The sequence below is a fragment of the Colletotrichum fioriniae genome, assembly GCF_027942845.1.
Source record: "Colletotrichum fioriniae strain IMI 355084 chromosome Unknown scaffold_1, whole genome shotgun sequence".
Taxonomy (NCBI): domain Eukaryota; kingdom Fungi; phylum Ascomycota; class Sordariomycetes; order Glomerellales; family Glomerellaceae; genus Colletotrichum; species Colletotrichum fioriniae.
The window spans coordinates 4,378,018-4,401,627 of NW_027076837.1; the positions used below are offsets into that span (position 1 = coordinate 4,378,018).

The 23,610-nt window shown below is 52.3% G+C and overlaps 9 protein-coding genes across 9 annotated transcripts; 7 read left to right on the forward strand and 2 right to left on the reverse strand.

The window, feature by feature from the left end:
• Positions 1–984: 984 nt before the first annotated feature.
• On the reverse strand, positions 985–2,745 carry UGA1_1 (4-aminobutyrate transaminase; the record flags this gene model as incomplete). Its single annotated transcript, XM_053195230.1, has 7 exons — positions 985–1,031; positions 1,098–1,323; positions 1,377–1,458; positions 1,515–1,668; positions 1,724–2,418; positions 2,512–2,547; positions 2,606–2,745. 7 exons carry the CDS (start codon positions 2,743–2,745, stop codon positions 985–987), a joined length of 1,380 nt encoding a protein of 459 aa, XP_053047200.1.
• A 701-nt stretch (positions 2,746–3,446) lies between these two features.
• Positions 3,447–5,117, forward strand: UGA2_2 (succinate semialdehyde dehydrogenase NADP+ linked; the record flags this gene model as incomplete). The annotated part of the gene is made up of 4 exons (XM_053195229.2): positions 3,447–3,464; positions 3,544–3,631; positions 3,691–4,932; positions 4,993–5,117. 4 exons carry the CDS (start codon positions 3,447–3,449, stop codon positions 5,115–5,117), a joined length of 1,473 nt encoding a protein of 490 aa, XP_053047199.2.
• Positions 5,118–6,413: 1,296 nt separating this feature from the next.
• Positions 6,414–8,303, forward strand: N0V96_001108 (uncharacterized protein; the record flags this gene model as incomplete). The annotated part of the gene is made up of 1 exon (XM_053195228.2): positions 6,414–8,303. The coding sequence occupies one exon, from the start codon at positions 6,414–6,416 to the stop codon at positions 8,301–8,303; it is 1,890 nt and encodes a 629-aa protein (XP_053047198.2).
• A 2,063-nt stretch (positions 8,304–10,366) lies between these two features.
• On the forward strand, positions 10,367–11,239 carry N0V96_001109 (uncharacterized protein; the record flags this gene model as incomplete). Its single annotated transcript, XM_065756129.1, has 1 exon — positions 10,367–11,239. The coding sequence occupies one exon, from the start codon at positions 10,367–10,369 to the stop codon at positions 11,237–11,239; it is 873 nt and encodes a 290-aa protein (XP_065615369.1).
• Positions 11,240–11,281: 42 nt separating this feature from the next.
• On the forward strand, positions 11,282–11,662 carry N0V96_001110 (uncharacterized protein; the record flags this gene model as incomplete). Its single annotated transcript, XM_053195227.2, has 1 exon — positions 11,282–11,662. The coding sequence occupies one exon, from the start codon at positions 11,282–11,284 to the stop codon at positions 11,660–11,662; it is 381 nt and encodes a 126-aa protein (XP_053047197.2).
• A 3,224-nt stretch (positions 11,663–14,886) lies between these two features.
• Positions 14,887–16,793, forward strand: N0V96_001111 (uncharacterized protein; the record flags this gene model as incomplete). The annotated part of the gene is made up of 5 exons (XM_053195226.2): positions 14,887–15,069; positions 15,171–15,224; positions 15,281–15,332; positions 15,407–15,667; positions 15,829–16,793. 5 exons carry the CDS (start codon positions 14,887–14,889, stop codon positions 16,791–16,793), a joined length of 1,515 nt encoding a protein of 504 aa, XP_053047196.1.
• Positions 16,794–19,248: 2,455 nt separating this feature from the next.
• On the forward strand, positions 19,249–20,590 carry N0V96_001112 (uncharacterized protein; the record flags this gene model as incomplete). The annotated part of the gene is made up of 4 exons (XM_053195225.2): positions 19,249–19,592; positions 19,664–19,793; positions 19,861–20,177; positions 20,242–20,590. The coding sequence occupies 4 exons, from the start codon at positions 19,249–19,251 to the stop codon at positions 20,588–20,590; spliced, it is 1,140 nt and encodes a 379-aa protein (XP_053047195.1).
• Positions 20,591–21,691: 1,101 nt separating this feature from the next.
• On the forward strand, positions 21,692–22,042 carry N0V96_001113 (uncharacterized protein; the record flags this gene model as incomplete). Its single annotated transcript, XM_053195224.1, has 1 exon — positions 21,692–22,042. The coding sequence occupies one exon, from the start codon at positions 21,692–21,694 to the stop codon at positions 22,040–22,042; it is 351 nt and encodes a 116-aa protein (XP_053047194.1).
• A 90-nt stretch (positions 22,043–22,132) lies between these two features.
• PMU1_1 (putative phosphoglycerate mutase pmu1) lies at positions 22,133–23,157 on the reverse strand (the record flags this gene model as incomplete). Its single annotated transcript, XM_053195223.1, has 2 exons — positions 22,133–22,732; positions 22,795–23,157. The coding sequence occupies 2 exons, from the start codon at positions 23,155–23,157 to the stop codon at positions 22,133–22,135; spliced, it is 963 nt and encodes a 320-aa protein (XP_053047193.1).
• Between the last annotated feature and the right edge of the window lie 453 nt (positions 23,158–23,610).

Here is a 23,610-nt window from a genome sequence, read left to right on the forward strand (position 1 = left end):
GTGAAGGTGAATCACAAAGTGATTTTGATCATGTGAAGAGCTTATTTTCGGGTAAGGTGAGTCTTTGTCATTTCGAATCTGGTCTTGAAGGTTTATATGAGACCATCACGAACTTTCCAGCCATTGAAAGTAGACCATTATTAAGCCAAAAAGGCCATAGATAGCCTCATCACCGGTGCGCATCATCGCCCTATCTCGGCGCCTGGGCCCGCGGGGATGAGCGGGGTACGGTGTACCACCGCATGTGCCATACCGCGACGGACCCCTGTTACCCCAGCCGGCTGTCAAGGCGGATCCGATGAACCGGTTGCGTATCACTCGGCGAGGCGACCAGTCCCGAGAAGGGGGATGCCCCGAAAATAGAGACCACAGGCATTTCCCGGTTGTTGTTTGATAAGCTACCGGCCGCCGGCTGCGCTACCCGTTGGTTCCGCCCGGTAGTCAGTATCCCCCTCCGACTTAGACTGTGCGGTGCGGTGCGGTGGTTGGTATACCCGAGTGGCTGTCTGTGAGACAAAGATCGTGGGGATGGGGGTCCTGAATGGGTACACTGAAAATGTGTGTTTAACTCGTCGATGAGGATTGCGACTCAAAGGTCGTTGGGAGGACTTACACGACTTCATCGCACAGGAACCTTGTCATTTTACCCGAGTCAGCCATCCATACCAAGATGCACGTGGAAACTATCGGTGATGGTTTTGACGTGACAACTATTTGCCAATAGAAAAACATGTGCCAATCATTGGAGGTATTAATCAAGTTCCCTCCTTTCGTTTGAGAGTTCACTATGAGAACGTTAGGGAGATATGTTCCGTTTTCAAGGCCATCATCGGCTCTATCATTATGGTATCAAAAAGAGAAAAGAGCATCCTAAACTGTGATCCCCACCTTGGGTCTATCGTCGGAGCTGTAAATCCATGCTATGCTAAACCCGCCAAATATTTTGTTTTTTCCCGTCCATGCCATGCTTTCGTGATGATTTTTTTACAATGAAGAAAAGGTCTTCTCAAATGCAGAGATTAAAATGGGAACTATAGAGATGTGTGTTAGACTCCTGTTCGTATAAGATAAGGTAGGCTTTTCTTCAAAAGACTTACCATGTGCCTCCTCAAAGATGAGCATGGGGCGGAGACGGATGGTCTCCTTGCCGCAAGCGCCAATGTTGACGCCGAGGCGCTTCATCGAGCCCGTGACGGCCGCCGCGCTCTGGGTGTCAAAGGCGACGTAGGTTCCCTGGCCCTTGCCGCGGAGGTTCATGACGTGGTCGGGGTACTTTTGGGCGAGCTTCTCCATCTCGGCGTAGAGGACTTCACCAACGCGAGCCTGTAACACGTGTGAGTTTGTGAGTCATAATGCGTCTGGAATGGTTCACTTACAGTTTGCTCCACGAGCTTCTTCTCGCGGATCTCGTCAATGACTGCCTTGCAGACGATGACGCGGGCGGCATCACCCATCCAGCTGCAGGCTTGTTAGCGGTGGTTCAATGAAAGACAACAATGATAGGGACGACATACGTGTTGAACTGGCGGTAGGCCTTGTCGGGGACCAGCATGCGGTCGCCAAAGTAGTAGCCGGCAGTCTGGGCCTTCTTGGAGAAGGTGACGATGTCGGGAGGGGAGGTGAGGTTCCAGTGAGCGTGGCCCCAGAACTTGCCAGTGGCGCCGAAGCCTAATCATATAAGTACAAATGCATATAAAAGTACCCAGGTCAGAGAGTCACTCACCAGTCTGGACTTCATCAACAATCATGACAACAGCATGCTTCTGCGTGATGTCGCGCAGACCTTGGAAGAAGGCAGGGGAAGCGTGGTTATCACCGCCCTCGGACTGGATAGGCTCAACGATAACAGCAGCAACGGGGCAGTGCCAGCTCTGGATCAGCTCCTCCACCTCCTTCAGGCAGCGCTTCTCCTCGGCCTCGTTCTCGGCCGCGTATTTGTCCAGGGGGTACTTGAGCGCCGGGAACGAAGCCTGGGGCCAGTTGAACGAGGGGATATCGAGCTTGTGCACGGCCTTGCTGCGCGTGGTGGACAAGCTGCCGAAGCCGCGTCCGTGGAAGGAGTTCTTGAAGCTCATGATGGCCAGCTCGGGGGAACCGGGGGTGGTGTTGTGCAGGCACGAGTGGATCTCCTCGTGGGACCACTCGGCCTCGCCGCGCTCGCGGCGGCGGTAGAGCATGAAGGCGGCCTTGTAGGCCAGCTCGTTGGCCTCGGAGCCGGACTGGGCGGTGAAGATGTGGTTGAGTCCCTCCGGGGCGGCCTTCATGAGGCCGTTCTGGAGGAGGTCGTGCCAGGCGCCCGAGGGGAAGTTGCCGATGGCGGGTCTGTTGACGAGGGCGGAGATCATCTCGGGGGACTTGGCGGCCTCGATGAGGGTGGGGTTGTTGTAGCCTACCGGGATGGAGGCGATCTGGGAGTAGCTGTTTTGAGAACGAGGGAGATTAGCGAGATGCGGGTCGATTGGTATGCCGGGCGAGGTGATCGGCGGCTGCGGCTCCGGGGAGTAGACTTACACATCGAGGTACTTGTTGCCGTCAACGTCGACAATGCTGCAAAGGAGAGTCGTTAGCGCTAATTTCGTCAATACAGCCGTTGGTTGCTGCGTACTAGTTTCCGGAGCTCTTGTCGTAGTCGACGACGAAGTGAACAGCGCGGGCGTCGAAGAAGGTGTCGAGCTTCTTCGCGCTGGCCTTGGAGATAGGTCCAGGGACCTCCGTGGTGACCGAGTGCTCAATGACGGCAGGCATCTTGAAGGTCTAGTCTTGATCTGAGCAACTGAGATGTGGTGATCTTGTGAACGAGTCGGAGAAGGCGCGATATAGTGTAAGGTTTATACCTGTCCGTTTTTCTAAGAGACACTTGAAGCTTGATTGATACAAAAACTCATCGTCAAGTGTTGGGAGATCGAGTATTTATCGTCCGTGGTGACGCCCGAAAGCTTCCGTTCGCCCCTTCTATGTGTGGGAGCCGGGCACGAGCCGGCCGGTCCCGAACCGGCGCCCCATCCGGGCCCAGGCCAAGGCGTAAGAGAAAAGCCCGCCAAATCTCCATTGAATCTAGCATGACCCATCCTTAAAGTCCCGATTGCGGCTCATGCCAAACACATTGTGCATTGAGGCGTTTTGGGGCGAAAGTTTTAGTGTACAGAATTGGTCTATTTTCTTGCCATTTTCAGCGGGTTCAAATCACAAGATGTGTCAAACCCCCCTCCGAGTGCTCCACCCCCGGGCCCGGGCCGGTCCCACTCAAAAAACCACAATTGTCGTTCCCACACCGGTATCAGACAGGCGACAACGATATCGCAGTGCCGCCAACTTTGACGCCATCGTGAAAGGGTTCATATAAACAGTCGACCGCATGAGCCTGTCCGGCTTGCCGCGGTAGTTCTGTAGTCATCAGACCACTTTTCTGCAGGAACCAAGATCGAGGTGCATTGCTTTTACTCACAATGGCATCAGCACATCAAGTAAGTGGGGTCCTCCCGTTAGAGGACATGAGCCTCTTAGTGAATGCCATTCGTTTGCTAAACTATTGTGATGTTACAGTTGAAAGATGCTTCCCTGCTGAAGACATCATGCTACGTCAACGGGCAATGGGTTGGCGCCAAATCTGAGAAAGTATTCTCAGTCGAGAGTGAGTAGTTCACCACCACATCAACTCGGGAGGAGCAGCCAAGCTGACACTCTCATCAGACCCTTCAACCCTCACCGAGGTAGCAAAGTGTCCCGAGTTTGACGAGGCTGACACCGAAGCATCGATCCTCGCTGCCCACGATGCCTTCAAGTCCTTCCGCAAGACCCCGGCACGCTCCAGAGCGCGCCTCCTTCGGAAATGGTTCGACCTGATGATGGAAAATGCCGACGACCTCGCCAAGATCATCACCCTCGAAAACGGTAAGCCCCTGGCCGATGCGAAGACGGAGGTCAGCTACGCCGCCTCCTTCTTCGAGTGGTTCTCCGAGGAGGCGCCCCGGATCTACGGCGACACCATCCAGGCGAGCAACCCGAGCTGCCGCCTCGTGACGCTCAAGGAGCCTGTCGGCGTCTGCGGCCTCATTGCGCCGTGGAACTTCCCCGCCGCAATGATCACGCGCAAGGTCGGGCCCGCGCTGGCGGCCGGGTGTACCGTCGTCGTCAAGGCACCGGCCGAGGCACCCCTGACGGCGCTGGCGCTCGCCGAACTCGCTCACCGCGCGGGGATCCCCGCGGGTGTGGTGAACATCATCACGGCCCTGGATAACACCGTCTCCGTGGGGAAAGTGCTGACGACGCACCCGGTCATCAAGAAAGTGTCCTTCACCGGCTCGACGGGCGTTGGAAAGCTGCTGATGAACCAATGCTCCTCAACGCTCAAGAAGTTGTCCTTTGAGCTCGGCGGCAACGCCCCCTTCATCGTCTTCGAAGATGCCGATCTGGACGCGGCGCTCAAGGGCCTCATCGCGTCCAAGTTCAGAATCTCGGGCCAGACGTGCGTGTGCGCCAACCGGATCCTGGTTCACAGCAGCGTATACGACAAGTTCTCGCAGATGGTCGTGGACGCCATCAAGACCTTTACCGTCGGCGACGGGTTCGCCGAGACGACGACGCACGGCCCGCTCATCCACAACCGCGCCGTCGCCAAGGTCGACGAGCACGTCAAGGACGCCGTCGCCAAGGGCGCGCGGGTGCTTCTCGGCGGCAAGCCCCTGGCCGAGCTGGGTTCCAACTACTTTGACCTCACCGTGCTGGCGGACATGAAGCCCGGCATGAAGATTTGCTCCGAGGAGACGTTCGGGCCCGTGGCGGCGTTGTTTGCGTTTGATACCGAGGAGCAGGCTGTCGAGCTTGCCAATGATGCGGACGTTGGTCTTGCTGGGTACTTCTTCAGCAAGGACGTGTCGCGGTGCTGGCGTGTGGCGGAGGCGCTCGAGGTTGGCATGGTTGGCGTAAACATTGGTAAGTTGTCCAGTTGTGAGAGCATTTGATGGAAGACTTTTGCTAACGAGCTGCTTCTAGGAGCCATTAGTGATCCCGCCGCGCCCTTCGGTGGCGTGAAGCAGAGCGGATTTGGCCGCGAAGGAAGCAAGTACGGCATCGACGAGTTTTTGGTCACCAAGATGGTTATGACTGGTATTGAATAACGCCGCTTTTCCTGTCATGTTTTCTTTTCTTTCTTAGACTATACCCTACCAAGTACCTTACATGATAGAATAGAATACCGGTCCACGCAAGAGTTTCACTTTCCTTATGATCACTACCATTAGTATCCCCTAGCCACTTCTCTTGGGGCATAGTTTTCATAGACTAGTGTATAAAGAGCGAAATCTCTTGAGTGACGAAGACTGTCAACAGGACAGCGGGAGTAGGAGTGACAGAGATAGAGGCAAGATTTTGAGAGGAACTAGTTTGTCACCCACCTATCTACCTTCTTTTGTAGGCAGTCAAGTGTAGCTTATTCCCAGTGCTGCTGGTGTCATTATTTGAAAGAAATCGTTGTTTAAAGTCATCACTTTGAAAGCCAATAGCCTATCAGGGTTGGAATGGTCAGCAAGATGAGAAAGGGAAATGCTATTCCAGACCACAAACCTTACCATAAGTGTACACCACTAGGCCATTAAGGTGGGCTTCACCCTTCCATGTGAAGAACACACTTCTTTTTGGGCTCTGGGAATAGAATACATGAAGATGATCAGATTCTGAGTAGGCTCCCATCCACTCCCTTAAGGTTGTGCATTGCAGGTTTACACTGACTTCCATCAGGCATCAAAAGGTGCTCCCTCCTCTTTGAGATTCTCCCAGTCAAGTCACCAGGGGACCTTGTTCTTCCGATCATTTTAGTCTAGTAGTCCAACGATGGGCACCTGCTGGACGATCAAGGGGCTTGAAGGAGATTTTCCTGCAGGTGAGTCCCTATTATCCTGAATGAACACAAAAGAAAAGGTGGGTAATTCATTGTCCAGTGGCTACCTGCTGCCTGGATGTGTCCCTTATTGGCAAAAACCTCACCGAGTCGCCTGTCAGCCTCCCTTTCTGCAGACCTGGAGCCTGAGGCGGGAGACAACCGGAAATCTCTTCACTGTAAAGAAATCATTTGCTGAATTGGATTTTTCTACCAGACAGGAGTCATGTGACCTAAAGGCATGAGGAGAAAAAGAAAATGATTGGAAGCCTTTCACGTCCCCATCCTTTCGGAAACCTTCTTCTAGCACCTTGGAGGCTGTAGGCGGATCTTCTTGCTCCCTTCACAGAAAAACCATCTATCCTATTAATCCTCGACCAGAATACTTCTTCTTTTGGTCCGATTTGCGCCGCGCGAATTCTACTTCTTCTCAAATCGCGTGCCTCATTCGAAAGATCACGCACAATTCGGTCAGTCTACTATCACTCGACTCAACGGTATCGTCGCATGCGTAGTATCTGCATACAACTCATTCAAGATGCCGCCAAAAGCTCCCATCCAGCAACCTGAAGTCTCTGACGATGATTCCGGTGCAGATACCGTCCGAGCTATCGAAACATCACCGACAATCTTGGCGCAGTCAACGGGATCTCAACACAACCAGCCCCAACCTGGAACTCAGAACGTCTCAATCCGACCCATTCCCATTCGCTTGACCAACCCAGTGAGATACTCGTCCGAGTACTCTACCTCTCCGGACTCGGCGACTCCATTCATTCAGTCCATGACCTCCTCATACGAAGCACAACCTCCTTGGCCGTCGCGCGAGCATACCCCGCCTTCTGGGTCTGAGGATGGTCCGCCCAAAGGCACGCAGCTGCCGTCAACGGCCGAGCAGCCCCCCAAGAAGCAAGATGAGCCCTCGGATGAGCAACCTCAACCTCAACTGCAACCGGAACCACAACCGCAATTAAGCGATCAACTTCCTACCGACACGGAACCCGCACCCCAATCACAAAATGTGCCTTTCATCGATGATGCCAGCTTGTCCAAAGACTTCGAACAATACGAGAAGGGAAGCAAGCTGGTGCTCACCTACCAAGCTCCGCGCCGACCTTACGGTCGTTCCGAGTATCCCAATCCTCCAGGCATCGACAGCGATGACACAGTTTTGTCCGAAGCCGAAAAGCGCCTCTCTCGCACTGGCTTGGTCTATCACGACCGACATATCAGCAATCCTATTGCCGGCCAATACAAGGCCACTGTCCACCTCACCGTCATGAAAACCATATCCGGTGGGCCGGTTGCTGGCACCCAGGTCATTCTGTGCAAAGTTGACGAAGCCAATTACGATGACGGGATGTCCAAGAAACAAAAAGGAACCTTGCTTCGAAGTGTTTCACTCTTGAGAACGAAAAGCACACGGGTGAAGAAGCGATTCGCCAGGTCCTCGATAGCGAGCTTGTTCAGCCAGGAGAATGCGGGTAGTTCCTCTCTATCTCGAGGGACTGGGAGTAAGAAAGAACCAGACGTCGCCGGCAAGGCCCCAGTTGTGGAATCTTTCGACGGTGAACGCTTGACCGTGGGTCAGCTTGCAGTCATCAAGGTGTACGATGCCATGTTCTACCCTTTCCAGTACGGAATGTATCAAGGGCCCTGGAAGGTGACATCTAGAGCCGATCAGGAGCACAGTCGCGAGGCCGGTGCTTATAAGCATCTCTGGACTCACAAGAAGACTGGATATTCACACCTTGCACCTCAATACTACGGATCCTGGGCCATCAAGCTGACGACTACAAATTCAGTTGTGGAGGACAAGCAACGATTCGCCAGAGCCATCATCATGGAGTACATTGAAGGCACCAGCATTGAGGAGCTTTGTTTCCGGACCGCCAAAGAATACCTTCTAGTTCCTCGAAACATGAAGGAGTGCAAGATGGCCGATGGCACCACTTGGGATTTTGATAGGAAAGTTCGCTTGGAAGTCTTCAAGGAGCTCCTGGAAGGCTACGTGAATATGCTTCATCACGGGGTCAACATGCGTCTCGATCCCCAAAACATTCTTCTCACGGGTAAACGCGGAGATGAGGTTCTCGATGCAGAGCACCCTCGTGTTGTGGCAATTGACTATGTCGATGCGATGATCGACGATGAGAGGAAGGAGCCTCTCAGGATCTACCAAATTTGGAAGAAGCCGCCTCATCCCTGGGGCGAGACGTCTTTGCCAAAGATGCAATACTTTCACGGCTGGTTTCCCCATCATTGGAAGCCTGCGCACTTCGACAGCTGGCTAATTCGCACTTTCGGACAACTTGACGACCCGAAATATACGAATCCCAATATATCGAAGAACCCTAAGCTGTCGAAGGCCCGTCAGGCATCAAAGCAACCTGAACTGGACCAAGACTCTCAACCTTCGCATTCTTGAGCATACGCAACGCGAGTGGTGAGGGGGTTTCTATCATGACACAACGGAGACGACGCCTTGGGATTGATCACCGGCCAGGAGACACTGAATGTGGCGGACTGAAAGTTCGGAGTCGGGGTATGGTGGAGGAGGCATATCCACAAAGTGATACCAATACATTAGATGATGGGATGAGGAGCATTGGAACGCGAATGAAGCAGAGATGATTCTGATGAATATATTAGTCAGGGTTAATCTTTTCCAGCAGGAAGTTCATTGCTGTCAGTAGGTAGCTCAACATGGAATCGCTTTGATGAAGCCCACCTGACTTGGTGCTTTCAGTCAGTTGGATGGGAAAAAGACTTCCCGCTGTTGAACATGGGACATCTTATTCAAGTTGCAAGAACAAGCTATGCTGGTGCGCCAAGTAGTGGTAGTGGTACCTAGAAATTGAGAATGTTTTGAGTCGCAAGCTAAGCATCCAGTCCACTGCGTGCCGTTACGCACTTACCTCTGTTTCCGTCGTTGCTCTTATTCCTGTTACTACTGATAAATGAGGAAACCCTTAGTCACAAGCCGCCCTTACAAGACAATTCCTCTTTCTGTTCTGCATGAGGGCCTTCGTCTTTCTCCAAGCCATCGTGTTGAGGTATGGAACTGTAAAGTCTACCCATCGCTTAAGGCTGTTAAAACCTCACGTAAGGTCAAGCTTCCATTCAGACGTTCATTGCAATTAGGTCAAAATCTTGCAATTTTTCATAGAGAGACGAGACCGAAAGAGCGCGGAGGCCTTGCGGCATCGATCTGCTCGACTGGCGAAACTGGGCAAATGTGATTCCCCAGATGAGAGTGCGCTACGAGGTCCGAGGTCCGAAGCCCTTAGACATCGCATCGAGCTTCTCTGGAAGTCACTGCGTGAAGGGCTGGTCACCTTGTACCTCTAATTCATCAGACACTGTGGCGTATTGTCTCGGTGTCAGTGCCTGCGGAACGCCAGACCGGATCCAATGCTCCCCCTCATCCACGCGGGAGTTCTTCCAAACTAGGTTCTTCATCAACATCCGGAACGATCACGCCAGAGTAGACATACTGGAACTTGCCCAAGTCGACGCAGTTTACCAGAAACAAGTTGTCCGTATCCTACAAGATCTGAACAGCGGCAGCAACATATACGAATGCCATGGCGACCTCGTCGCCGTAGACCGCCCTCAGACGCAGCATGTCGCGGACCCAGCTATCGTCCAATTCACTCTTACCCTAATCTGATGAGGCTCTTCGACGTCTCAAAGAGCCCTATTTACAATGTGTGGGAGAATGAAGTATCATAGTCTTCGAGTTTCTGGAAGTGTCGCGTATGAGCCAGCGCGAATGAAAGGACGGAGGCGTAGCTGCCTTTTAGGCGGTAGTGGGAGGCTTTGTTCGCTTTGAGTACTACATGAAATGGTAGTAAGGCTCCGGAGGTGTGTCTTAGAAGAGGCTGTTTGAGCGAGGGTGGGATGAATAGGACTTGGTAGAGAGGAAGTGAGGTAATGGCAACATTATCCGCCAGCCGACCTAAAGGTAGCCCCTTTCCTTCATCGTGTCATTGCCATCACCTATCCTTATCTCTATTTTCCTTGTCACTATTATACTGCAAAGCTTTGCGTATAGTCTTCTAGGAATATACACTCAAAGACAGAGACTCAAAGGGAAACTAGTAGAGGTAGTATTTATAAAGGTAGTGGTAGGGGTAGGGTAGTATGCGTTTGGTAATAAACATGATCTTAATATGGAAGTTGTGATGTGTTTTAGGACGAGGCGTGAATAAGGTAGAAAGAATCTTGAATCATCTGCCAAGTACAGTACCTCACCTAATACCTGAGGTACCTCACCTCATCATTCCACAAGCAATCCCACCTTTTCTCTCTGGAAGTTTCCAGATCTGATTCTTTCCTTGCTATCTAAATACAAAGGTATCTGGAAATAGTCTTCCGCCTCTTCTTTCCTTCGCGCCTTTTCCCCATCGCACCTTCTTCACATCACGTCGTCCTCTACAAACCCGACGACGACCAGTACTGCCCCCAGAGAAATCGATTCGCCTCACGATGGCATCATCCCTTCTGCTTCTGGATGCCATCATCCAGCGCGAGCCTCTGAACGACCATTTGCCACAAAACCCCCCATCCGCAGGCGAAAGAAAGCGGTACACTCATAAAGCCAGCAAATCGGTGGCCCAACTCGAAATTGATTTCGATCTGAAACTCTGCGACTCATCCGAACTCGTTGGCGAGGGCGTGGCTCTTTTCCAAAGAGCGCGAGATGCTGGCCACTTCATTGGCACGGATTTTGGCCAAACTCAGCGGCCCCCCAAAGACTCAGCCTTCGTCATCCACAACGAGGATATGTTAACGAAGTGGCTGTACAAAGACGTCTTCGCCGGTGTCGTTTCTGGATACCAGGAGACTCGCACATACCAAGCGACCCGCACAACTGTCAACAAACCCGCGGTCAAGATATACAAGCGGCACACAGACGTCCAGACTCTTTGCGAGCACACTCGCACGGTTGTCGCAAAGGCCCAGCGTGATTACCCCAAGAGAAGCGTCCTTGCTGGACAAGATTTCAAGTACACTTTCCGCTGCGATATGGAGATTAGGAAAGGTACGCAACCGGGCAAGACCATTGACGACGAGAGAAGTAAAGTCGTCTTGAACATTGAGTTCAAGCAACCATATGTCATACCAATGGAAGCTTGGATTCGGTCCGCACAACAAGGTGATGGCGAATTCGGCGCTGGCAAGAAGATCCTCGGTGGCAAGAAGACCGCCGCTGGCACGAGAACCATCGCTATACCTGGTGCCGATGAACAGCCAGTCATCATCGCCCATGACTACACTGCCGGCAACTATCAAATCAATGACCTTTCGAACCCGGATGTCTATCTGGATATCGACGAGACCAAAACACGAGTCACCTAGGAGGATGACGAGCATGGCGGTGGAGCCGATGATGACGACGAAATGCTTGTCGACGCAGAGCCCGACGCTCACCAACACCGAGAGGCGGCAGTCACCCGACCGCTGCGCTCCGGCAAGAAGATGGACTGCAACGTTGAGATATGTTCTCAACAAATCGGCCAGTACTGCAAGATCCACAGAACTCGCCATGGGGCGATTGTTACGGGTGAGTACATCGCCTTCGCCTACTTCAAGAACATGCGCATCATGGAGACTGCGGCTCGCCAAATGGAAGAAGGTCTCGGAAACGTCTGCGAGCTTTATCTCGTTCCGGACAGCGGAGAGTGGAGAGCTGCTATTGCAGGCTTCCTCGACAGAGGCTACAAGGACTTCATTTATGTAGAGGCGGCCAAGGATTGGAGACCAACGCCCCCGCCCAGATAGACGAAAGAGGTATGCTCCCTGGCAGCTACCTATCCGGGAAGGATTGTACATGAGGTTTTATATGGGACTGTTGAATTCTCAGGCAATTTCCACAAATGACAGCTTTGGTCGCAAGTGTAAGGTGCATGGCCTCAGCCGGTTCATCGGTTCAGGAAAGGGTGGGGGGGAGCAGACATCCAGGATGACATTGATACTGGAGCCGAAGGGACTCAAGGGGGCCGCTAATTTGCAGAGAATGAGAGTTTCTACACAGATTGTTAGATTTGAATGACAGTCGCCACATATGACCCTACGTTTCACTACTGACATCACTTGATATGGCGCACTACTGGCTAAGGTGCTAGACTGGCGGTGCGTTAAGGCTTCAGATTACGAATTACTGAGCACCGCCGGTTTAGTGCCTCTGAGAGGCTGCTGCGGAAGTTAGTGATGAACAAGTCTTCCATAGTGCTGAAGATGCTGATGTTGAAGCTTGATGTAGTTCGTGTTTCTACTTAGACAACTTATCTATTTCCTACTTTATCTCCGCGAACCAGCATAGTAATCGAAGATCCTTCCCTAACCCTGGAACTCCTCTTATTTACTAACTATTATCATAACTAAAATAATATATAAATATACTATTAATAGTATGAGTTACCTTAAATTTATTTAAAAAAAATCTCTTTTTATATAAATTACTTTTTTTATTTGATTTTATTTAATTTTAAATCAATTTATTTTATAAACTTTTGCTATTATACATAATTTATGATATATCTTTTTTAATTCTTTTTAGTTAGAAATTAAAAAGTTTAATTTATATTTTGAACTTATAAAAAAACTTAAAATAAAATATTAATGAAAAGAATTTATATAAACTTTTTCCAAATAAAAAAACACTTTTATTTTTTTATAATGATAAACGTTATATATAAGTTAAAAAAGTTTAAGGTTTAATTATATAGTTATTTCTTGTTTAAATTAGTATTAATTACCTTATAATAGTATATAAAATACTTAAATAGGATTGTAAATTTATATTAGTAAACGAGGCTAGATGTTAGGGTAATTATTCTAATTGCGGCGCAAAGTGCGGGGACGAGGCTCTACGGGCGACAGTAGGTAGTGTGTAACCCAGCAGGTTCAACTCGGATGAAAGATGGGAAATGTGTTGAAGATCTTTCGAGATGGAGCTCAGCGTAGGTGCCAAGCTCAAATAAATGCCACAGAGGCTTTTTGAGGCTGAGCAAGTGCCTAGTCTGGCTTGATCTGGTCCAAACTCTGGCGGCATTAAGAGGCTACAGCAAGCCCCTCAACTCACCCTGTCCGCCTCGGTATCTGCCTTGGTGACATGAATTTCAGACTTGTGAACAATGGGTTAATGATGAGTACTATCCAAGGAACTCAGACATCTAAAGAGCTCACATACATCTTTAAAAGATTAAATCGATGTCAATTACGATTGGAAAAGTGAGCGAAATCCTCATACACACGACCAGTCGTCAATCTACCCCGCATTATCCCTAGGTGTCTACGACATCAGACTCATCGCGATCGAGGCCAAAGACAACCTGAACACAATCTAACTTACTCTCTTCGAGGCCAGTCTCAATAGATCGGTTCCGTGCCATGACCTCCCGTACACACGAAGCCCAGCGAGCGTCTAGGAAGTCGACGATAAGCCCGCCACCACCGTCATCTGCAACGACCAGGCCACACTAATTACACACAGCCTCAAGACAGCGCTCCTGCGGATGCGAAACAATCCAGAGCTTGTAAGCAAAAGAATAGCGATCGATCAGACCGATAATGCAGAGCGCTCGAGGTAGTTCTGGCTCATGATGAACATCTCCAGTGCCTGCTTGTGTGTTGATATGATTCCGGAAAGAAGATGGCCATACCGCACAGATATTTCGCTCACGAACCATCTCACGATGATGATACGGGCCTCCCAAGACCTGGACAAACTTCACACTACAGGGAATAAACCAAAGCCAAACATCATAGGAACGGGAAGGTGTTCCCCCCAGACGACCTCCTCCGCGACCCCAATACTGGAACGCAGTACGAACCATTTTCCGCCGCCACCACTACTGCAGATTGTGAATCATCCAAAAAGTCGCTTTCGTGCGCTTCGTCATCATCCGCTATGCCCGCCAACTAACACAGTGGTCCCACCTGATATGAGCAGTCTCGGCCCCAGGTAACACCTCTTGGACATTTCAAAAGTCCAACTTCGCCGCTATCGCTCCGTCGACCCGGAAACGATGCCATACTGTTGATTCAGAGCTAAGACTTGCGCTTGTGAGAATGGCATTGTCTCCTTTTCCCGCGTTACGTTGCCTGCGGCAAAGCCTTTGGCCGCGGGAGAACTATAAAGAAACGCTCCGGTCGCTAAGCGCCTAGATATCGCAGCTATGTGGCATCGGCGGCCGGATGCCACATTCACCGGACCCGATGGTCTGGTAGCGTTAGCAGGTGCGGATATTCATGTATCTACGTACAATATCCGTATCCGTGGTTCTTGTTCAACGGCTTGTACATTGCAATGCCGGCCGCATTGACAGAGAGGATGTCCCCGTCCTCGTCCGTCAGGAAGTGCACCGGGCCGGGTCACACAGACCGACCGGCCCCGGAGCCGGACCCACTCTCCAGTGGTTGTTGATATCCGGGATGATAGTGAAAGGTACTATCATACTGCCAATAGCTGCCCAGGCAGTCTAACGCACCGTTCGTCATCTATCATTTGCAGCCGGAATGACAGAACCCCACCCGCGTGCTTTCACTTCAACTATGTATTAACTTGCTTACCATACTGCACAGGTATCTTCATTGTGGAAACGCGGGGAACAGTGATAGTGGCTGGGGTTGAACGTGCGAAGATACGGTCGCCATTGCATGGAGATAACAAGTTGCTTCGGTCATCCTGGTTTCGGTCTATCAAACTCTCCAAGTACCTACCTATCCGTAGTATACTTGAACTACCGATAACAATGCGGGGTTTAGCCACGCCCAACTCTATCTGTCCCGTATCAAGGAAAGACACGGTTTTCCGACTCAGTGCACACATTACGCGTGATGCGCTGCTGGTTGATCATCAGCACCAATGGTAGATAAGACTGTTATAAGAGCATTAGTTCCCTTCCCTCAAGTTACATCCTTGGTGATGTCGTGTCCGTGATCGACGCATTGCTTGACGAGCAACTGAGTGCCAGGTCAATCCAAAATAAGCATCGTTCACCATGGCCGACATCAAGACAAAAAAGCCTCAACCAGAGGTTTCCAACGCTGCGGACACGGCTGAGGCGTACACTGAGAAAGTCACGCTCTCCGAGCACGACTTGGAATTGGAACAAGCGTTGGCAAATTATGTTCCAGACTCTCCGGAAGAGAAGGCCCTCGTGCGGAAGCTCGACTTATACATGGTAAGACTTTTTTTCTCCCTTCTCCCCCCTGGCTCGTCTGCTGGGTTGAACAGTAGTCGAAATCCGAGTCAGCAATGGCGCGATGCTAACGCCCATGGCAGGGGCCGACATTGTGGTTCATGTACATTTTAGCGTACATCGACAGGCAGAATATCGTGAGTCTATCGCGGCAGATTACACGCAGGGGTGTCCGAACTGACTTGTCACAAAGGGCAATGCCAAAGTTGCTGGTATGGAAGCAGACCTCAAACTCACAGACGACCGTAAGCGCCCCTACACAAGTCCAGGCGAAAGGAGTCAAAGAATTCGGTATTGACAAAGATGATGTATGATGCAGAATATGCCATGTTGCTTTCGATCTTCTTCATTGGCTATCTCGTCTGCGAAGTTCCTTCGAACATGTTGCTCACTCGATCCCGCCCGTCGTACTACCTACCCGGTATCATGATTGTCTGGGGCACCGTATGTTCCGTGATGTCGGTCGTCAAGAACTACGAAGGAATGCTGGCTCTTCGGTTCTTCCTCGGCTGCATCGAGGCTGGATTCTTCCCTGGTGTCTTGTACGTGATGACTTGCTGGTACAAAAAGGCAGAAATCGGTAAGTACTTACCTACCTTATTACCTATTGTCACGGTATCACCCGCGAGTCCCGTACTTTAATCTACTTTTCATCTGTAAAAGTAGCTCAAGTACAGATAGATGCCAAGCCCCACAACTGGTCTACGTCAGCTCGTACTAAGGTGAAATTGCGTTTTACAGGCAAGAGGTTTTCAATCTTCTACACCGCTTCTGTGTGCTCCGGCGCCGTGAGCGGCCTCCTCGCTGGCGCAATCACCGGTAATATGGAAGGCGTTCGAGGCATGCGAGGGTGGCGATGGCTCTATCTGATTGAGGGCGTCTGCACGGTCGGGTTCGCCATGATTTTCAAGTTCGTGCTGCTCGACTTCCCCGAGACAACGAAGCGCTTCTCATTGGAGGAACGGCAACTCGCCGTGGTCCGCATGATCCACGATCGGCAGACGACGGCGGCGCGACACGGCCAGCGCCTCACTCACTGGCAATCTCTCAAGGCCGCGCTGGCCGACCCGCGGACGTACATCTTTGTGGTGCTCTTCACGATGGACCTGGGCTCCTGCACAATCTCCTACTTCATCCCCACGATCGTCAAGCAGATGGGCTACACGTCGGTCATGGCGCAGTACATGACCATCCCCATCTGGATGGTCGGCGCCGTCTTCCTGCTCGTGCTCTCGTACACGGCCGACAAGACGAGGGACCGCAGGTGGCACATCACGGGTTGCATGTGTCTCAGCTTCATCTGCACGCTCGTGTGCGTGACCGTGTCGAACCCCAAAGTCGTGTACGCCATGCTGTGCTTCTACATTGCAGGCCTGTACACGGCGCTCCCGCTCATGCTTAATTGGACGTCCGAGGTCATTTCGCTCCCTGCGGAAAAGCGCGCCGTGGTGGTGGCCCTGGTCAACTCTGTCGGGAATCTCTCGGCGGTCTACGGCAGTAGACTCTGGCCCTCGTCGGACGGGCCCCGGTTCGTAAAGGGGTTCGCGGTCACGGGTGCCTTCACCGGCTTCGGAACTATTTTGGCGGCGCTGATTCCTGTCATCTTCTCTTACCTGCCCAAGGAGGGTAACACCAAGGCTGAGAAGGAGATCTTGGCACGCGAGAGAGAGTTTGTTGAGAACACCAGAACCCCTGGTGAAGTTTAAAGTCGTATGAGTTGCGAACTGGCAATATGGGCAAAGGCAGAACGACGCCCGGGTCGGGACGGTGGGGGAGGGGACGGAGGGAGAGGACCAGATCGAATTCAATTCGCCTCCATCAGCATTGGTAAGGCAAGGAGGGGAGCGGGGGGTTGTACCGAGGAGTTAATATAAATATATGAACTGCAACTTTGAATGGTACCTTGACAATTCACAAAGCCATATTTTATGGAACAGCGTTCCCTCCCAGGAAAGAGAGTTGCAGATCACAGTAAACACAGGTTCAGGTTAGCCATGATGATTGGAGGCTTTAGAGGTTCTGGTTCGCTTCTATCCGCCATTCTGACGGTCTGACCGCTGCTGCCGTGTGTCCCGGCAGACAGAGCCGAGATCCAATTTTGATGGCCAAAGGGATGTAAGGGAACAGGTCGGGAATACTGGGTGTTGTGGTGCTGTTCCCAGAGTTCCCACAAGAGTTTCCATCTCACCGGAAAAGTCGATCCTTTGAAGAAGTGACGGGAACCACAATTCATCCTCGTCATCCTTGTGGCTTGATAACGGATATCTCTCAAGTTGTGGCTCCCTATGAACTGTGGCTCCTCCAATATGGGGCCTTCTCGAGTTCCTCGTGGGCTGGGCTTGAGGCTCAATCTATTTCTTGGCATGCATATCCTGGTCTCTGGGACCTTGACAACTTTTGGTGTACCAATTCTGCCCGGGATTGGATCCCACCCCTGAATGGGCACGGATTGCGAAGGAGAAGAAATGTCAGCCAAAGGCATTAGCCGCCTATTTCTCATAATCAGCCCGTCCAAACTAACCCCGTTCGAGGCATCCGGCTGCCCACGCCATCCTGACTCGAAACACTAAGGAGAGACAACCCGCACCAAGCAGAAATGGCGTGTGTGTTTTTTCTGCTTCCGATTGACTTTCTCTCCCTCCGCAGACCACGTCCTTGGAAAAAAAGGTTTTCTTTTTGCAGTACGGGGGAAGACTGACTGCCGTCACAATACACGTGTAACCGAAAAGTAAAATAAAAATAAAGTCCACGAAGGAGCTTGGGCCAAATAACTGGAGCCTGATGCGCCTACCGCGGTTTATGCTTAACAGATCTTATCCCTTCTCAGGACGACATATTATGTGACATTGTCACACGTAGAGTCGGAGACAGGCCGAGGCTAGAAGCTTGTTAGTTTATTTTCTCACAACCCCTGATTTGTTCTGATGTATTACTGGGTCTCTCAGTCTCTGTGCTCTATGAGTATGAAATGCCCACGCGCGTATTGCTCTTCCATGTCTGTGCCGCAGGGCGGCGTTTGTGGCGTGCCCGAGTTTGCTAATGCTAACAAATGCCAGAAAGTACGGATACCTACCTAGTAAGACGCCATCAACCGGGAAATTTCCAACCGTTTCATCGGAACGAGTTATGGAGAGCCTACGGAGTAGAGCTTGGTGCTTTGCATTTTTGCAGCTCCTTTTTCTCGGATCCCATTGTCCTTAGTGGCGGAAATTTCTCTGAACCCATGTTTGGCACCTTGCAGACGGAGTAGTCTCTCCTCTCAAAAACGAATGGTACCCTAAGAGCGCGAACTGCCGCTCGTGGACATGAGTACTGACTGGTTTGGACACCCCGTGACCCCGTGACATCTCACTGCAGCAGGTCCTCTCCGTGCTCCATCGCTGGCAGTCTCTAGTCTCCGGGAGGGGGGCAGCCACACTTCCCAACTCCCGCCCCTCCCCTTAACGCGGCCCTACCAGCGGAGATTTCTGTTCGTCTTTTCATTGATGGAAGTGACGCCACAGACGAATGCGAGGCCGTGCGAGGGCCCGCGAGCTAAGCCGAACGTCTTCGTCGACGGGCTCGATTCGGATTGTGCCGCCGAAGCTATCACCGCAACCCCGGGTCGGACGGGGGTGACGTGGTAGATGAAGGGGTCACAGAGCGCAGCAAATCCCCACGAATCAGTGGAGACTACCCACCACTCTATCCTTCGAACAAGTCGGCTCCGGCATCCAACGCCATGATTCTTCGGAAAGTAGTGTGGGTGGATTAAGCAATGTTCCTCGGCCGACTGCGCAATTGGGGGCGTGCTTTTCTTTCGAAGGCCTAGAAGGATGAGGAGCCGTGAGATGAGATGAGGCCTTCGTCTGGCCCTGCTGGTGGGGGGTTCTCTTTGAAGGCTTGGTGGTTAGGGGGGCTACTCTATCCGTACTACCTGGGTTGTCTGGGAAAGGAGAAGGAAGACATGGAGGAAGGGGTTTCGTTGAAGGAGCGGCGGCGAACAACGGCACAGTTTCCAAACAAACATATATGATCGACCTTGAACCGCGCTCTTTGACTTGGAAGCTCCTTCTTACTCCAGCGGCTTTCGTCCTCTTGTCTCTCTTTCACATCCGACCAAACCATATTCGTTCTTTTGTATCTACCTTTTTATTCTTCTTGTTCGAAAGCCTTCCAAATATGAGATCTGCTCTTCTCTCCGTGGCACTGGCTGCCTTCGCCCCCTTGGCTCTCGCAGCCGACGCCGTCTCTGGCGCCGCTGAGGGCTTCGCCAAGGGAACCACCGGTGGTGGTAGCGCCACTCCCGTCTACCCTTCCACCACCTCCGAGCTTGTCTCCTACCTTACCGACTCCTCCGCCCGCGTCATCGTCTTGACCAAGACCTTTGACTTCCGCAACACTGAGGGTACCACCACTGCTACCGGTTGCGCGCCTTGGGGTACTGGCTCTGCTTGCCAGACTGCCATTAACAAGGACAACTGGTGCACCAACTACCAGCCCAACGCTCCCAAGGTCTCCACGACGTATGTAGAAAATCACTTACATCCTGCGGATATGCTATGCCTTTCATGATACTAACTTACCCACTCCACAGCTACGACAACGCTGGCCTGAACCCCATCAAGCTCGGCTCCAACAAGTCCCTCATCGGACAGGGCAGCAAGGGTGTCATCATTGGCAAGGGTCTCCGTATCACCGGCGGCGCCAAGAACATCATCATCCAGGTATGAAGACTCATTTCACTGAACTAGTCACTATCATGCCGGCCAAGGGGCTAACTACCGGTGCAAGAACATCCACATCACCAACCTGAACCCCAAGTACGTCTGGGGCGGTGATGCCATCACTCTCGACGGCTCCGACCTTGTCTGGATCGACCACGTCAAGACCTCCCTGATCGGCCGCCAGCACATTGTTCTCGGCAACGGCGCCTCTAACCGTGTCACCATCTCCAACAACGAGATTGACGGCTCGTCCTCCTGGTCCGCCACCTGCGACGGTCACCACTACTGGGGACTCTACTTCACCGGCAGCAACGACATGGTCACCTTCAAGAAGAACTACGTCCACCACACCTCTGGCAGAGCCCCCAAGGTCGCCGGTAACACGTACGTATAATTCCTGCCAGTTCTGGTGCTAGCGAACTTTCCGACTAACAAGGATCCATCACAGTCTCCTCCACGCCGTCAACAACTACTGGTACGACAACTCCGGCCACGCGTTCGAGGCCGACGCTGGTGCCAAGATCGTCGCCGAGGGCAACATCTTCCAGAACGTTGTCGCTGCCTACCAGACCGGTCTCGCCGGCCAGGTCTTCGCTTCCCCTGACTCTACCACCAACGCAAAGTGCTCCACCAACCTCGGCCACGCCTGCCAGCTCAACGCCTATGGCTCCAGCGGCACCCTGGTCGGCTCCGATACCTCCATCCTCGCCAACTTTGCCGGCAAGAACGTCGCTTCTGCCGGCACCGCCAACGACGCCAAGGCTGTTGCCACCAGCGCCGGCTTCGGCAAGCTCTAAGCGCTTTTGCTTGGATTGCTTGCCCCCTTTTTATCTCTCCTGTTGGAGTTTTTCAGTGGTTGTAATTGGGGGAGGTGTTGAGTCGGGTACACGCAAAGAGACCAACGACAGATTCATGTACATATCTTACTACTTTACCGTCGAGGACGTAAATATCATGCTTGATGCATCACACATTGCACATATTACGCAAAACATCAAGGCCCAGAATTCCATACGTGTGAAGACTACCGTTCTAGTTTTGTCGAACGACGAGCTTTTACGATTTAAGGCCTCCGTGACCTTCACGACATTTTGCAGGACAGAGAACGTGGGGTGATTACATCACAAATCCTCTTATACGTTTCCACTCAAATAGAGAGTCAATCTCGGCTTACTCTACGCAACCGCCAAACAAGTGGTACGTCTCTCAAGCATACCATAGACTGTGGTTGGAGTTATCTGGATGCCCTTCAGCCAACCTACATCCTTTACTCTATTAAATTTCTGAAAAAGAAAAAAACGCTCCAGGAGCCAAGTAGGCATTCAGTGATCTACCAGCCTACCTAGTTACCTGACATTAGGTTTTCATGGCACATGAATCTCGTTGTCAGCCGTCATCTTGAGAATAAATTGTGGATCTCGGTTATGAAGAGCGGGGTGGCACCCGGAGGGCCGGGGCTGCTCGGTCCACCACCACACACGGAACCTAAGCCCCCGATGTGCCCCACTCGGACCCGAAGCCCTCGGGCTTTGGCTAGGTAGCTTCCGTGTCCCCCGTATTCACAGAGGTACACCGCCGAAAAGGTGTCACCAAACCACGGGCCGAAGAAACCTTTTGTCCTGGATCATAAAGCCGACTTTTCTGGCATCCTCTTTCGGGAAAATCTTCTCTATATCTCCTTCCCATCTACAATAAGTGCCTGGTTACCAAACAGTTTATACCCATTCACCAAGACGTACCCGCAAAGATATCACATCGCGCCAGACTTGAACGCGCTCGCCGAAAACCAAACTTGAAATTATCACAACAACCTCTACTTTACGTAGTAAGTCCCTCTGCATGTGAATCAACCGATCGCAATATCTCTTAACATACTCAAGCAGACAAGATACCTCATCATGTCCGACCCCGGCCTGATGATGCTTGCCATCTCCGCCGTGCTCTTCCAGGTGATCGTCATTGTCGCAGTGTGGCATACCACGTCGATCCGTCGCTCCACCGACGACCCCGAGGAGGACGCTCGGCGCGAGGAACAAGAACGCAGGGAGGGCGCAGCGCGGAGAATTCGGGATTTTGAGGAACGCGAGAGGAGGCACGAACTTGAGAAGAAGCGCGGGGAGCAGCGCAAGCAAGACGCCGCCATGCTTCGCGAGCTCGCGAGGAGAACCGCTTCGTTGGGGCGGGCGGAGGGGGAGCATGACGACGAGAAGGCTCCGCTGCTTCTGCGGGATGAGAAGAACGTGTGGTGATCAGGGGGGGCTAAGTCGTGATGGAAAATAGGGTACCTCAGTAAGGTAGCGGAAAAGTTTTGATTTCATGGCACTCGACGACTTACCTACCTAACTACCTACTCTATCCCCACGAACCAACAAAGCAATGGAGGATCCCTCCCGGACCCTAAACGTCTCCTGCCCACCGGCCCTCAATATCGCCGAAATAGCATACGAATGCACCGTCAACGACACAAACACCGCCGGATCCGTCGAGAAAATCTCCTCCAGCACAAGCTGCTTCCTCGCGACGTGCGCCTCCGCCGTCTCAAACCGATCCGCCTTCCAAAGCCGGTCCTCCTCCGTGAAGCCAGGCTCTATACGGTACCGCGGATACGCACCTTCGATCCAGCTCCGCGGGCTCCTCTTGTCGCACGTGTGGTCCGTCATGCGCTCCCTAAGCCCTTCCTTGACGACGGGTCGGAATTCCTGGCCCGCGCCCTTGGATTCGACGAGGGGCCCAAAGGCGAGGTTGCTCGTCTCGAGGCACCGGCGGAGAGGGCTCGTGTAGAAGGATTCCGGGAAGGGGACGCCATCGCCCTCGGCGGTGGTGGACGTTGCGCGCGCCCAGAAAGTGCTTAGGTCTTTTGCCTGCTGGATGCCTGTGTCGACGAGCGCCGCGTCGAGCCAGGTTACGACGCCGTCGCCGTCCAGGTGGGACCAGTATCGCTGCCCGCTTTCAGTAGTTGCTTCGATTTTCATCAAGATTGAGAAGGTTTGAAAGAACTTACGTCCCACTCAGCCGTCCCGACCTTGGCTGCTTGGACATTATGGTACCCGAGGCCGTGCCTCGTCAGGTACAAGACCTTGTAGTCCACGCCGTCGGGGCTCTGTGTGTTGAGCCTCCTCACGTGAGAGGCGAATCGCTCCCAGGGCCTGGCATCAGCATCATCATCATCGCCCTCGCCTTCTACTACGCCGTCGTCACCATCAGCCGTCGCGCCTCCAAAGGTTCTGTCGAGGAGCCCGAGGCCTGGCTGCGTGGTTACTTTCCCGTTTGGGCTGGCGTCGGTGGCCTCGTAGTAGTCTACAAAGTACTCGGGCAGGATTGTGAATTTGTACCGGCAGACGGGGCCAGACGTTGGGGCGGCCATGTTAGTTGCAGCGAGGAGTGCGGGGACGAGGCTCGGGGGGGGCATGAGCTCAAAGGGAAACGCTAGATATGCAACCCAACCAGATTCGAAGTTTGATGCAAGATTGGAAGATGTGACGAGGTCCGTGAAGTGGGGGTTTCGTGGGGGCTAGCTCGAACTAAATACCTAATATTCGCAGAGTATGGACGGTGCTTGTGAGGCTGAGCAACTTTCCGGCCAAGCTGGATCTGGTCTAAACTCTGGCGGCGTTATTCGGCCCCAGGTAATCCCCCCAACTCAATTCACCATATCCGCCTTAGGATCTGCCTTGGTGATATGAGTTTCCGAGCGCCTGGACAATAAGCTCGTGAGAAGCATCGAAATAGACATCTACAAGACTTGCAAAAACGAGCCATAATTCACTCCAATATCAACATTCTAGAGCAATGAGCACGCATTTTGCTCTCGCAGGAA